At 50.0% G+C, this 10,935-nt stretch overlaps 2 protein-coding genes across 2 annotated transcripts; both read left to right on the top strand.

Moving 5' to 3' along the window:
- The first annotated feature begins 258 nt into the window (after nucleotides 1–258).
- On the top strand, nucleotides 259–2,421 carry NKX2-6 (NK2 homeobox 6). Its single transcript, XM_072357261.1, has 2 exons — nucleotides 259–370; nucleotides 1,952–2,421. The coding sequence occupies exons 1-2, from the start codon at nucleotides 259–261 to the stop codon at nucleotides 2,419–2,421; spliced, it is 582 nt and encodes a 193-aa protein (XP_072213362.1).
- Nucleotides 2,422–3,988: 1,567 nt separating this feature from the next.
- On the top strand, nucleotides 3,989–7,171 carry NKX3-1 (NK3 homeobox 1). Its single transcript, XM_072357188.1, has 2 exons — nucleotides 3,989–4,223; nucleotides 5,677–7,171. Exons 1-2 carry the CDS (start codon nucleotides 4,010–4,012, stop codon nucleotides 6,048–6,050), a joined length of 588 nt encoding a protein of 195 aa, XP_072213289.1. The 5' UTR covers nucleotides 3,989–4,009; the 3' UTR covers nucleotides 6,051–7,171.
- The last annotated feature ends 3,764 nt before the right edge of the window (nucleotides 7,172–10,935 follow it).

Here is a 10,935-nt window from a genome sequence, read left to right as displayed (position 1 = left end):
CAGCTCTGCCTCCTCCTCACTTCCCCTTGTTTTGGAAATACAGAGGGGAAGGGGGCTGGCTCCTACCCTTCCCATCCAGCTGAGTGGGGGGTATAAAAAGGGACTATAGGGGGGCCCAGCTTGGGGTAGATCATCCTGACCCCCCTCCCAAAGGTTCGACCCGCCCTCCCTTACCCCCTCCCCTCCTCGGGACCCCCAGGTAGAGCCGCAGCAACAGGCGGGCAGAGGCAGGGAGCTCACACCGATCCCCCCCGGAGGATGCTGCCCACCCCTTTCTCCGTCGAAGATATCCTCAGCCTGGAGCAAAGCAGCGCTCCCGGAGCCCCCAGGGTCCGCCGCAGCCCCTCCGGGGAGGAAGAACCGCCGTCGGGTGAGTGGGAGCTGCGGGACCCCCGAACAAACTGAGGGCGGCGGAACCTCAGCCCCGACGAAGCGGCAACGCTCGGTGCAGCCGCTGGGAGAAAACGGAGTTTTCTGCCTTTCTGCTATTTCCCCCCCACATCCCCCCGATTATTCCCTCCCTTTCTACCTTCTTCCCCCCCCCCTTTTTCTTCTCCTTCTTTTTCCCCTCCCTTCTTTTCTCCCTCTTTTTTTTTCCTTTTTTTCTTTTCGCCCCCCCCCCCATCCCTTTTTCCGTTCTTTTTCTCCTTTTATTCCCCCTTCGCTTTTCTTTCGGGTTTCCCCCACCCACCACCCACACGGGGAGGGGGCACAAAGAAGCCCCATCTCCATCCCTTTCCGTGAGGGGGTGGGTTGGGGCGTGAGCACCCTTTTCTACCCTCTCCCTGCCCCGTTCCCCCATTGCAGTGTCCCCCCCGGACCCCCCTCATGCCCAAACCTACCCGACCCCCCCCGGATGGGCAAACCTGGGACTGAACCCAACCTAACAATCCCAGTTCGGAGAGGTTCGTGCTGACACAACGCTTTATTTCGATGCGCTCCTAATTGTCCCTAAGGGGAGAAAGGGAAAACCACGCTAAGTGACCCCCCCCCCAACCCCTCCCCTCTATCCTGTGCTATTCGGAGGCGGCTGAGAGCTCCGGGGGGGCATCAGATGAGGATCCCCGTTTTCTTATGGTTAAATCGGGCAAGGATTCCTTTGCTCGTGTTTCCTTAAAGCCCGGCGGCTGCAAAGTGGAATTAACGGGAAAACCATTAAGAACGGAGCTCGAGAACTGGGAGGCGCTGGGATGTGGCGGCAGAGAGATGGGAAGGGGGGGAGCATCCTGGGGAGGTCTCCGGAGCCATCCAGCACCCCATTTACCCATAGCCCCCCAAAAATCTCCCTAAACCATAATATGGTGTCCAAGGGATCCCAGCAGCGAGCAATCACTGCACAGCAATCACTGAGCAGCACAATAATGACAGTAACAGCCAATAAGAATACCAATCAAACCATCTAAATGTCACCTTCTTTTAGATCTTTGAGGTTTTCTTCCTCCATTCCCAGCCTCTTCTTTTTGCTTAAGTTTGGCGAGCCACGCCATTGGGGTGCTGGAGGTGAAGGCTGTGTGTGGGTAATTCCATCCCTGTGGGTGTTTCCATCCTTGTGGGTGCTTCCGTGCCCATGGGTAAGATGTGGGTAAGAGGATCTGAGGTTTGGGGTGCACTGTCCTACAGCAAACTTACATCCCCTGTGTCTGTCTGGGCTGTGGCTGCCATGGGTGCAGCACCCATTGGTAAGAAAGCCAGAAATGAGGCATTACCCCAAATCCATGCAACAGATCCCAATAATAAAGGACTTTTTTTTCCCCTTGAATTTCCACTAAACATCATAGGGACCCCATTCCCAATTGAATTCCCTCTTAAGAAACTCAGAGGACTAGGTTGGGTTCTCACCGTGCTTTGAGTTTTTGGGGCCCTGTTCCCCTTTTATTTCCTTGTGTCATGGTTTTATTGGCAGCAGGACCATGCTGGGATCTCACTTTGCTTCGGGCTTTTCCTTCTGCAGGACAATGTCTGCTCTCCCAGCCCTTGCAAGCAGACCAGCAGCAAAATGATCCCTGCCACCACCCCAAGCAACAGCAGCGGCGCAAACCTCGTGTTTTGTTCTCCCAAACTCAGGTGTTGGAATTGGAACGGCGATTCAAGCAGCAGAAATACCTCTCTGCTCTGGAAAGGGAACACCTGGCCAATGTCCTCCAGCTCACATCCACCCAAGTGAAAATCTGGTTCCAGAACCGGCGTTATAAATGCAAGAGGCAGCGGCAGGATAGATCCCTGGAGATGGCCACCAACCCACTGCCACCACGTAGAGTGGCTGTTCCCGTGCTGGTTAGAGATGGCAAGCCTTGTTTTGGGGGTTCCCAACCCCACCTGGTTCCTTATGGGGTCACTGTCAGCCCCTATTCTTATAGCACCTACTATGGTGCCTATGGGGTAAACTATGGGGTGGGATATACTGGGGTGCTCACACCATGAGCTTGGGCTCAGCACCAGTTGGGATGTGGCCCAGGAAAGGGATGGGGGCATCCGAAGCCACAATGGACAGCAGGATGTGGCACATCCATCCTCACCACCCAGCCCAAGGAAAGGAACTTTTGGTGCTGAGGATTTGGGGACCTCAGGGGCATTTATTTATTAGGACATAAATATGGAGCCCATCCCACCCCATAGGGATGCCCCTGTGGGATGCATAGGGATCAGATGCTGCTTTTCTTGCTAAGGGAACAGGGTCTATGCACACCACAGTGCCTTTGCTTTTCCATGAGCACTCTGTTTAAGGCTTTGAGTTCCTCTCATCTTTTGGGATATTCATATTTCATAATGACTTGCAGGCACAGCCCAAATTAGAAACTGCCCTCCTCAAAACGAGGCAGATCTCTTCCCACAAAACCCAAACCAGCCAAAATGTAATGCAATAAACGGCCATGAGGGGGTCCCTGTAGCTGAAAAAACCCCAAACCAATGGGTTTGGACCAATGTTATGGGTTATTCTGCAGTCAGCATTGAAAGGAAAAGAGGATTGAGCCACGCACTGAGGACAGACCTATGGACAGATGAGTTGAGCACATGGGCAGCTCCAGCATCACAGAGATTTATGGTCCAGCTGCAGGAAAATGTAATGAGCATCACTGGAATAAAAGGACTTGCTGATAAGTGGGATATTGCCCAAATTTCGGGTGGTTCTCAGGTTTCATTCACGTGTTTTCAAATGAAAAGATGCATGTTCTGCAATATCACACCATCATGTCATAGAACACCCCAAGCTGGAAGGGACCCACGCAGCTCATTGAGTCCAACTCCCTACTTCACCCAGGGCCGCCCAACAACAGAATGCAATATAATAACACACAACCTCATGACACAATACTCTGCAAACCTACTGAGTTCTCATTCTTGAGCTTTTTGCTCCGTTGTTTGCTTGTTTGGTTGTTTGTTTTAATCATTCTGAGCATTACCATCATTATATTGATTTCATATCAGTATTGCTTTGCAACTCATGATCCGCACCAGTAGGGAATCAGTCTGGGATTTTGGGTTGATTTGCCTCCCCCCCCCTCCCAAAATATAGAATCTGTATTCCCCATTGAGCTCTAGGGATTGCCCTGGATATAAATCACATCCAGAAGTGCAGCACTCAGAGCATCATCCCACTGGGACTGGGGTAGGGATGCAAAAGTTGCTCTGCTCACCCACAGCACCCATCCAAGGTGGCACCATCATATCCTAACAACCCTATTTTGACACACACACACACCCCCAAACCCTGCTTTTACCCCCAAAAGATGAACTCCCTTTGGGTGTCTTGCTCTTAGAATTAAGAGGAGAATAAAAACCATGGGGTTATGCCAACAGGGTTCGGTGGGGATGGGTGTCCTGAGCAAGGCAGCAGAAGGGATTTGCTGTGCTTGAGAAGAAATCCTGCAAAGCTGGGACACCAGCAAAGGGTGTAGACACATCCCAGTCTCCAATCAGGCCCCGGAGGTTTGGCCATGGGCCCAATAAATGCTGAGCTGGAGGGTGGAGAGGCACTGAGCCTGCAGGCAGCTGGAGGAGGAAGAGGAGGATGAGCACCAGGGTGCTGAGCCCTGGGGAGCACAGAGCCTCCAGCAGCCCCCAGCAGACTTCATCCAGACCTCGGACGTCCTTCCTCATCCAGGACATCCTATGGGATGGGGTTGAGAGGGGGGCACAGAGGGATCAAGGTGGGATACCAGAGGATGGAGAACAGCAGGATGGCCCTGGAGTATCCCCAGCACAGCCCCACGATGTGAATGCAGGTAAGGGGGGGGGATACCTACCCTTAGAGCAGGATGAGGGTTCAGCTTTGAATTCCTCTGACCTAAACAACCCATGCATACCCAAGTTACTCAGGCTTCAAATGCAAGAAGCATTGAGAGCAACAGCAACTGCATGCAAAGCTTTCTGCAGGCACTTCAGATAACTCTGAGCTCAGGAGCTGCCTCCAACTTCGGTGAATAAAAAGCCTAGAGGATGCATTTCTGCAATAGCAAGATTAAGATTCCTTTTAATGCAAATGCAGCCCCTGGTGCAGCTGTTGGGTGCTGCTGCTGCAGCTGTACTTGCAATGCATTGATTGCAGTGCACTTGCTGCTTGTTTTCCTGCATGCTCAGCACCAGCTGCAATGCTTTGCTCCTGCCTGTTGCACTGCAGACTATGTGTATATGCTGGTTCTCAGCACCAGCTGCAATGCTTTGCTCCTGCCTATTGCATTGCACATAATGCGTGTTATGCATGTCAGCCTTACTCCTACAGAAACAACCCCAGCAGCACCTCCTTTTAGCATGGAGTGGCTAAATTTGCAGAAGCAGCGTGCTGCAAATTGCATGCCATTGCATGAAAACTCAGATGCAATGCAGCTTTGAGCTGTGCAATGGGAGCAGCTGAGCTACAACATCCAATAAGCAAAGCTGAGCTTGCTAAGAAAGACCATGCCAAGGGAATTTGGGCTCTCTGTGTTGCTTCTGTTAATAGAAGCTCCTATATAAAAGTGAATAAAGGGCCGGAGAGGTTTGCACAGCTTACAGGTGATGCTGTAAAAATCCCAATGGCACCTTGTATGCAACAGGAGAGCCATGAGATGTCACCAGCAGTGCAAGATGGCCCTTTTGGGGGTTGCTTTTTCCTTATAGGAGCTTAAAGAGGGGGGTGTTTGGGAGAAAATAGCTCCCTTGGATGAGATTAGGTCCATCAAGCGGAGAGTTCACTGTGTTGGAGGATCTCCAGGGTAGTGGGGATGTTTTGCTCTATGGGAAGGGGTAGGAAAGGGGCAAAAAGTGGGGAAATCAGAGGTTTGGGTGATGGAAAAATGAGAAAACAAGTGATTCGGGCGATGAAAACAGAGGAAATAAGTGATGTGGGTGATGAAAAGCAAGGAGAAAATGTGATCTGTGAATATTTTGCTCTGTGGAAGGGAATGGAAAAGGAGAAACGTGAGAAATGACAGAACAAGTGACTTGGGTGATGAAAATGGAGGAAATGAATGATTTGGGTGAGCAAAAGCAAGGAGATGAGGGGTCTGGGCAACTAGAGGAGGAGGAAAGTGGCTTCTGAATGCTTCACTCTATGGGGAGGATAAGAAAGAAAGAAGTGAGGAAATAAGTGGTCTGGATGGTGAAAACACTGAGAGGTGATTTGGGTGATGAAAACCCAAAGAACCCAGCGGTCGGGGCAGTTCTCAGTGGGTGATGCTCAGCTCTCTCCCCTTACAGATGCTGAAACCCCCCCATGCAGCCATGACCCCCCCCAGAAGGTGCTACCCAGACCCCCCCGGCCAGCGAAGCGCTCGAGGGCAGCCTTCACCCACAGCCAAGTGTTGGAGCTGGAGAGGAACTTCAGCCGCCAGAAGTACCTGTCAGCCCCCGAGCGTGCCCACCTGGCCCAGAACCTGCAGCTGAGTGAGACACAGGTGAAGATCTGGTTCCAGAACCGCCGCTACAAGACCAAGAGGAGAGCGGGGGGCTCCAGCCTGGAGGTTGGGACCACTCACAAAGCATCTGTTCTGCCCCCAGCCCCATTGCTGGCCCTGCATGGGGCTGCTCGCTGCCTGCCCTGCCTCTGTTACTGGAGCCCTGCTGTGTGGTGAGCGCTGTGCATGGTGTGTTTTTTTAGCCCACCCCTTCATGCCATGGTGCCCTTGGCCATGTTGATTCGGAGATGTCGACTTCGAGTGTCCTCTTGTGCAGTGCCAGCCTCTGTCATGGCGAGCGTTTTAGCCAAAGAAATCAGAAATGATCAAAAATTAAAAAATCCAGATTACTATTAGTACCATTATTATTGCTATTATTATTGCTATTATTAATAATAAATCCACAAAGCTTTTACTAGGCTCGATCCGCAGCAAAGAATCCCAAGCGATGCTCGGTACCCTCTCATTGCATTACCATCCTTTCTAAGTGCCAGGTTTTTAGCCAGAGAAACAAAAAAGCCCTATAAACTAAACATCCCCAAAGCTTTTAACAGCACCTGCAGTGATCAAACATGGCACTATTTAGGGGGCCATATTAGTTTAGTTTATAGTATATATATATAATATTAGTTTAGGGGGCATTCAGCCCCACGTTGCTGCAGGCAACAAAGTCCCTCAGGTTCCCAGTGGGCACAGAGCTGCTCCTGGTGCTGCCTGATGCCACCAATGCCATTGAAGAGTGGGAATCCGTGCCAACAGGTGCTGGGAATGGGAACAATAGAGCAGTGACAGATTGGTTTTGCATATCCGGGTGCTGGAACACTTAACATACAGTCTGGTTAAAATAGCAGCAGCTCAAAGAGTTCAACTTCTACAAACCTCCCCAGGGCCAAGGCTGCAGGGTGACAATTCTGCTTGCAAAGCTCGCTCACAGACGTAGCAAATGGGGAGCTATGGGGTAGGAGGATGGGGCAGGGAATGTGCAAAGCAAACCTTTGCAGTGGATACTCAGTTGCCAGAGCCATAAAAGCTGTTGGCTCTGCTTGGAGGACAGTGGTCTAAAGTATCCCAAAGACACTCCTATCTGCAGATAACACTTTCTCCCAGCTCCTGCTCTCGGGCTGTGTTGCAATGTGGCTCCTGCACAGCCCTGCTCTTATCCACTTTGCTTGGAACAAAGGAGTCCTTGTGCTCCTGGAGGGGAGGACATCCTGCAGAATCCACCCTGGGACGCTGCTGAATGCAGGGATACAATGTTTGCCCCCATAGAAAGGATGGGATGGGGTTGGCACCGCATTCTTTGCACACCGAAAAGTTCTACTGTTGCATTGGGGAGGGACCAAATTAACCCCATTTCTCATAGATGGGAGAATTAGATTTCAACTCAACTTCTTGAATGGATTTTTGGGGAGAAACTTTGTCCTTTTCGTGCCATCGCTTCCCCCCCCCCCCCCCCCCCCCCTTGTTGTTTCAGCCCCTTAGAACATCCCTTAGTTGCTTAAACACCCAAATGCTCCACACTTAACTTTGCTGATATGAAGCCCAGTGCAGATAGTTGCTATTTTTTGTACATACATTTTGATACTGTTTTATCCAATGCGTGTTGTCCTCTGGAATAAAGAGCTCAGAACCTTTGTTAAGAACGAGCTGCCTCGGTTCCTTGCTCTGGGTTTGGGTTTCTTTCACTAGTTTCTATTTCTGCCATGAAATCACCACCATCTTCTCCAACAAGTATCTACTGTGAATGTTGCACCAACGTCACCATTAGCAAATCACTGCTCATCACTGTTCCTGTGTCCCCAGCGCCAAGCACTGCTGCATCACTCACCCATTATCCCATTAGCTGCCATCCATCTGATAAGCATGATACAAGTGACCATTCCCCCAGAAGGAAGAGTGAAACATGTTCTTATCACCCCCAATCTTCCTGCAATCCCACAGTTTAACGTCAGTCACCGTGGCCTCCAAATATTGGTCCTAAAGCACTGCCCAGAGCACTGCTCCCAGGTTTGCTTTCTGCCCTAAAAGCCCAAAGCAATGCCAAGGAGATGCCCAAGTCCTGCAGTTGGGCTTTCTCCTTTCTTAGCACAAACTATAGGAATCATAGAATCATTAAGGTTGGAAAAGACCACTAAGGTCACCAACTCCAACCATCAGCCCATCCCCTCCACTCCCATAGAACCACAGGATTGTTAAGGTTGAAAAAGACCTCTAAGATCATCCCCAAGCCCAACCTCAAACCAACCCCACCATGCCCCCAAGTGCCTCATCATTTTCTAAACGCCTCCAGGGACAATGACTCCCTGAACCCCCCTGCCACAGCTTAAAGCCATTACCTCTCATCTTATAGGGCTGTAATCTTTTGATGACCAAACAACCCAAGAGTGTCCAAGCACCAACCCCAAGGGAAACACCGTGGCAGGTTTCCTGGTGATAACCGACCCCTTTATTCATAGTGAAAAGGGAAATCCCACCCAACCAATGAAGGCACAGAGTTTTAATCAGCCCTAACAAAACAGAACTCCTGTTTGTGCGTGGCCAGAAACAGAAAGCATCGTTTAACATCTGTCAATCAGCATCATGCTCCGCCGCGAATGTATCCATCAAGATTAAACACCGCCTAATGCTGACATAACGTTTTCGCTCGCTTGTGCCAAATCATTTATTAAAGCTTACCCCAAAAAAAAAAAGAGAAAAGAAATAGGGCTGCCTTTGGATAATGTAACTGTTGACTAACATTTGCATGCAATAAAAACCACATTCTTGGCAAGGACGCGTTGGGATTGTGGCCAACAAAAATCTTCGTCTTGACCTACGCAACGTTTGCAAAGCAGAGCAGTGGGAATGGGTTTGCTGCAAGGAGCTGTGAGCAGGGGATGCAGAATGCAGCAACACCCAAAACGGTGTCACAGCAGCATCCCCCCAGTTTCAGTACCCAGTTATGGGGAAGGTGCTTTGGAGGGGAAAACAGCAAATCTACTGGGGAGTGTGGATGCTTCCCAAGGAGAGAGGTGAGCAAATCCACAAAGCACCAGGATTTAGAGCTCTTCAAAACCCTTGAGGATATTCAATATTTACTATTGTGACACTGGATGCTCTTGTCATCCAAGGAAACACTTGATCTCCTTCTAATCCCACTCTGCAGTAAGGTTATCTCTTGGAGGGCAAAAGGCAGCCCATACTAAGAGCTGCCCCAAGGCAGCTGCCCCAGGCCAAGCCATCATTGCCACCACAACGTGGGACATGTTGGTTCTGCCTGCCCTGGGGAAATGAGAACTGCTAATCACTGCAGTGTGTGAGTTTTGGCTGTAGCAATGGGATTTCAGCTTGCCCAGAGGGATGGTTCATGCATGGTCTGTTTGTGGTCCATGCACCTTGCAGGGATCCAGGTGAGTGATGGAGGCATAGGAAGAGTTGAGCAGATTTTCACCACAGTGATGAACCAAGAAGGAGAGAAAATGAAAACAAATATATGGGTTTTTTTTCTGCTTTTTTAGAGCCCTTTGAGATGTAGCAGAACACAGCTCTCCAGATTGGCTCCTATGGCATTCCTGTGCAAACCTCCTTTATTGTCTTCCACAAAAAGGCATCCAAGGCACGTTCCTCCTCTTTCTTCTGTTATGGACTGAACATAAATGGGTTAAATTTGGGATGGAAAGCTCCAGATTTGGAGGAAAAGTGAAAAGAAAAAGGGTTTCAGAGCCATGTACTTGGAGTCTGAGCTCTGGGTTTGTTGTGTTATCCCAAAAGAAGAAAATGGGAGCTAAGGGGACACCACATCAGTTCACTATGGCCCCACCATGGGTTCCCAAACCACAGTAGCACCCAAAATCCCTCAAAGGGCAGCTAGGCTCTTCAGTCAAAAACATATTGCAAAGCCATCATGTTGTCTCTATACAGAAATCACAGTTTAATAGCAAGGAGAGGTGGTAAGGATCACTTTTACCTGGGAATGAACACAAACCATGGATAGAAGCAAGGAAACTGCAGTTTCCCGTGGTACTTTCCCACCCATTGGCAGGTGAACACCAAGGGGTCCTCCTCGTGCCATGGCGGAAAGCAGAGGGATTAGGGCAAGTCTCTCTGCAAACAGAGCCTGGGTGGGGGCAGCCAGGGCTGCAGGGTGCTGTGTTGGAGATTTGTGGGATTTGCACAGGGCAGAACTGCTCTCAGGTCCACCCAGCACAGCTTCCTCTGCGGGAGGATGTCCGAAAGCTTTGCAAACACTGCGGTGCCAGCTGCAGGTTTTGCAATCAAATGTGTTTTCTACCCGCTGGGTCTGAAGCGGGCAAAGCTTGGGCTCCTTTTATACCAACCAGGTATTAGTAATCCCATATCTGGCTGCTGGGTATTGGCATATATGAGAAACATAGAATCATAAAGGTTGGACAAGACCATCATCTCCAACCATCAAGCCATCTCCACCACATCCATAGTATCACAAAGTAAGGTTGGAAAAGACCTCCAAGGTCACCAGGTCCAACCCCAACCCAGCCCACCATGCCCAATGACCATGTCCCTCAGTGACACATCTTCACAGTTCTTGAGCAGCTCCAGGGACAACAGCTCCATCACTTCCCTGAGCAGCCAGAGAAGAAATTTCTCCTAATATCCAGTCTAAGCCTTCCCTGGCACAACTTAGAACTCTTGTCCCATGACTAATGATGCTGATGATACGACGTCATTGATGATGCAAGTATAAAGAGGTACCAAATCCAGCACAATTCAGATTCTCACCTCAATCCAAGATCAGTCACTCCATAGGCTTAATTATACAAGGGGCTGACAAAGCATAGCAGCCAACAGCAATGCTTCTCAGACCCAGAGCTGAACCCAAATCCACAACTTCATTCCCCATCAGCACAGGCAATGTGGAAACATGACCTTTTCTTTTTGGACTTGATGATCTTAGTGGTCTTTTCCAGTCTTAGTGATCCTATGATTCTAACTTTGGGGCAACCATTCTAGAGCTGGAGCTGAGGAGCCTTTGTGAGGTAAAGTGAATGCACACGGATGGTAGATGACCTGCCAAAACTGGTCAGTATCTGGGGCTGACATTAGT

This window comes from Excalfactoria chinensis, chromosome 25, assembly GCF_039878825.1.
Source record: "Excalfactoria chinensis isolate bCotChi1 chromosome 25, bCotChi1.hap2, whole genome shotgun sequence".
NCBI classification, from domain to species: Eukaryota; Metazoa; Chordata; class Aves; order Galliformes; family Phasianidae; genus Excalfactoria; species Excalfactoria chinensis.
Note: the sequence above shows the minus strand (reverse complement) of the source record. Positions and strands in the feature narration are given on the sequence as shown.

Excerpts from the sequence above, each read along its gene's own strand:
- NKX2-6 (XM_072357261.1), top strand. The coding sequence starts at position 259 with ATGCTGCCCACCCCTTTCTCCGTCGAAGATATCCTCAGCCTGGAGCAA. Across the intron at positions 371-1,951 it reads GGAGGAAGAACCGCCGTCGG|GACAATGTCTGCTCTCCCAG; the intron begins GTGAGTGGGAGC and ends TTCCTTCTGCAG.
- NKX3-1 (XM_072357188.1), top strand. The coding sequence starts at position 4,010 with ATGAGCACCAGGGTGCTGAGCCCTGGGGAGCACAGAGCCTCCAGCAGC. Across the intron at positions 4,224-5,676 it reads GCCCCACGATGTGAATGCAG|ATGCTGAAACCCCCCCATGC; the intron begins GTAAGGGGGGGG and ends CTCCCCTTACAG.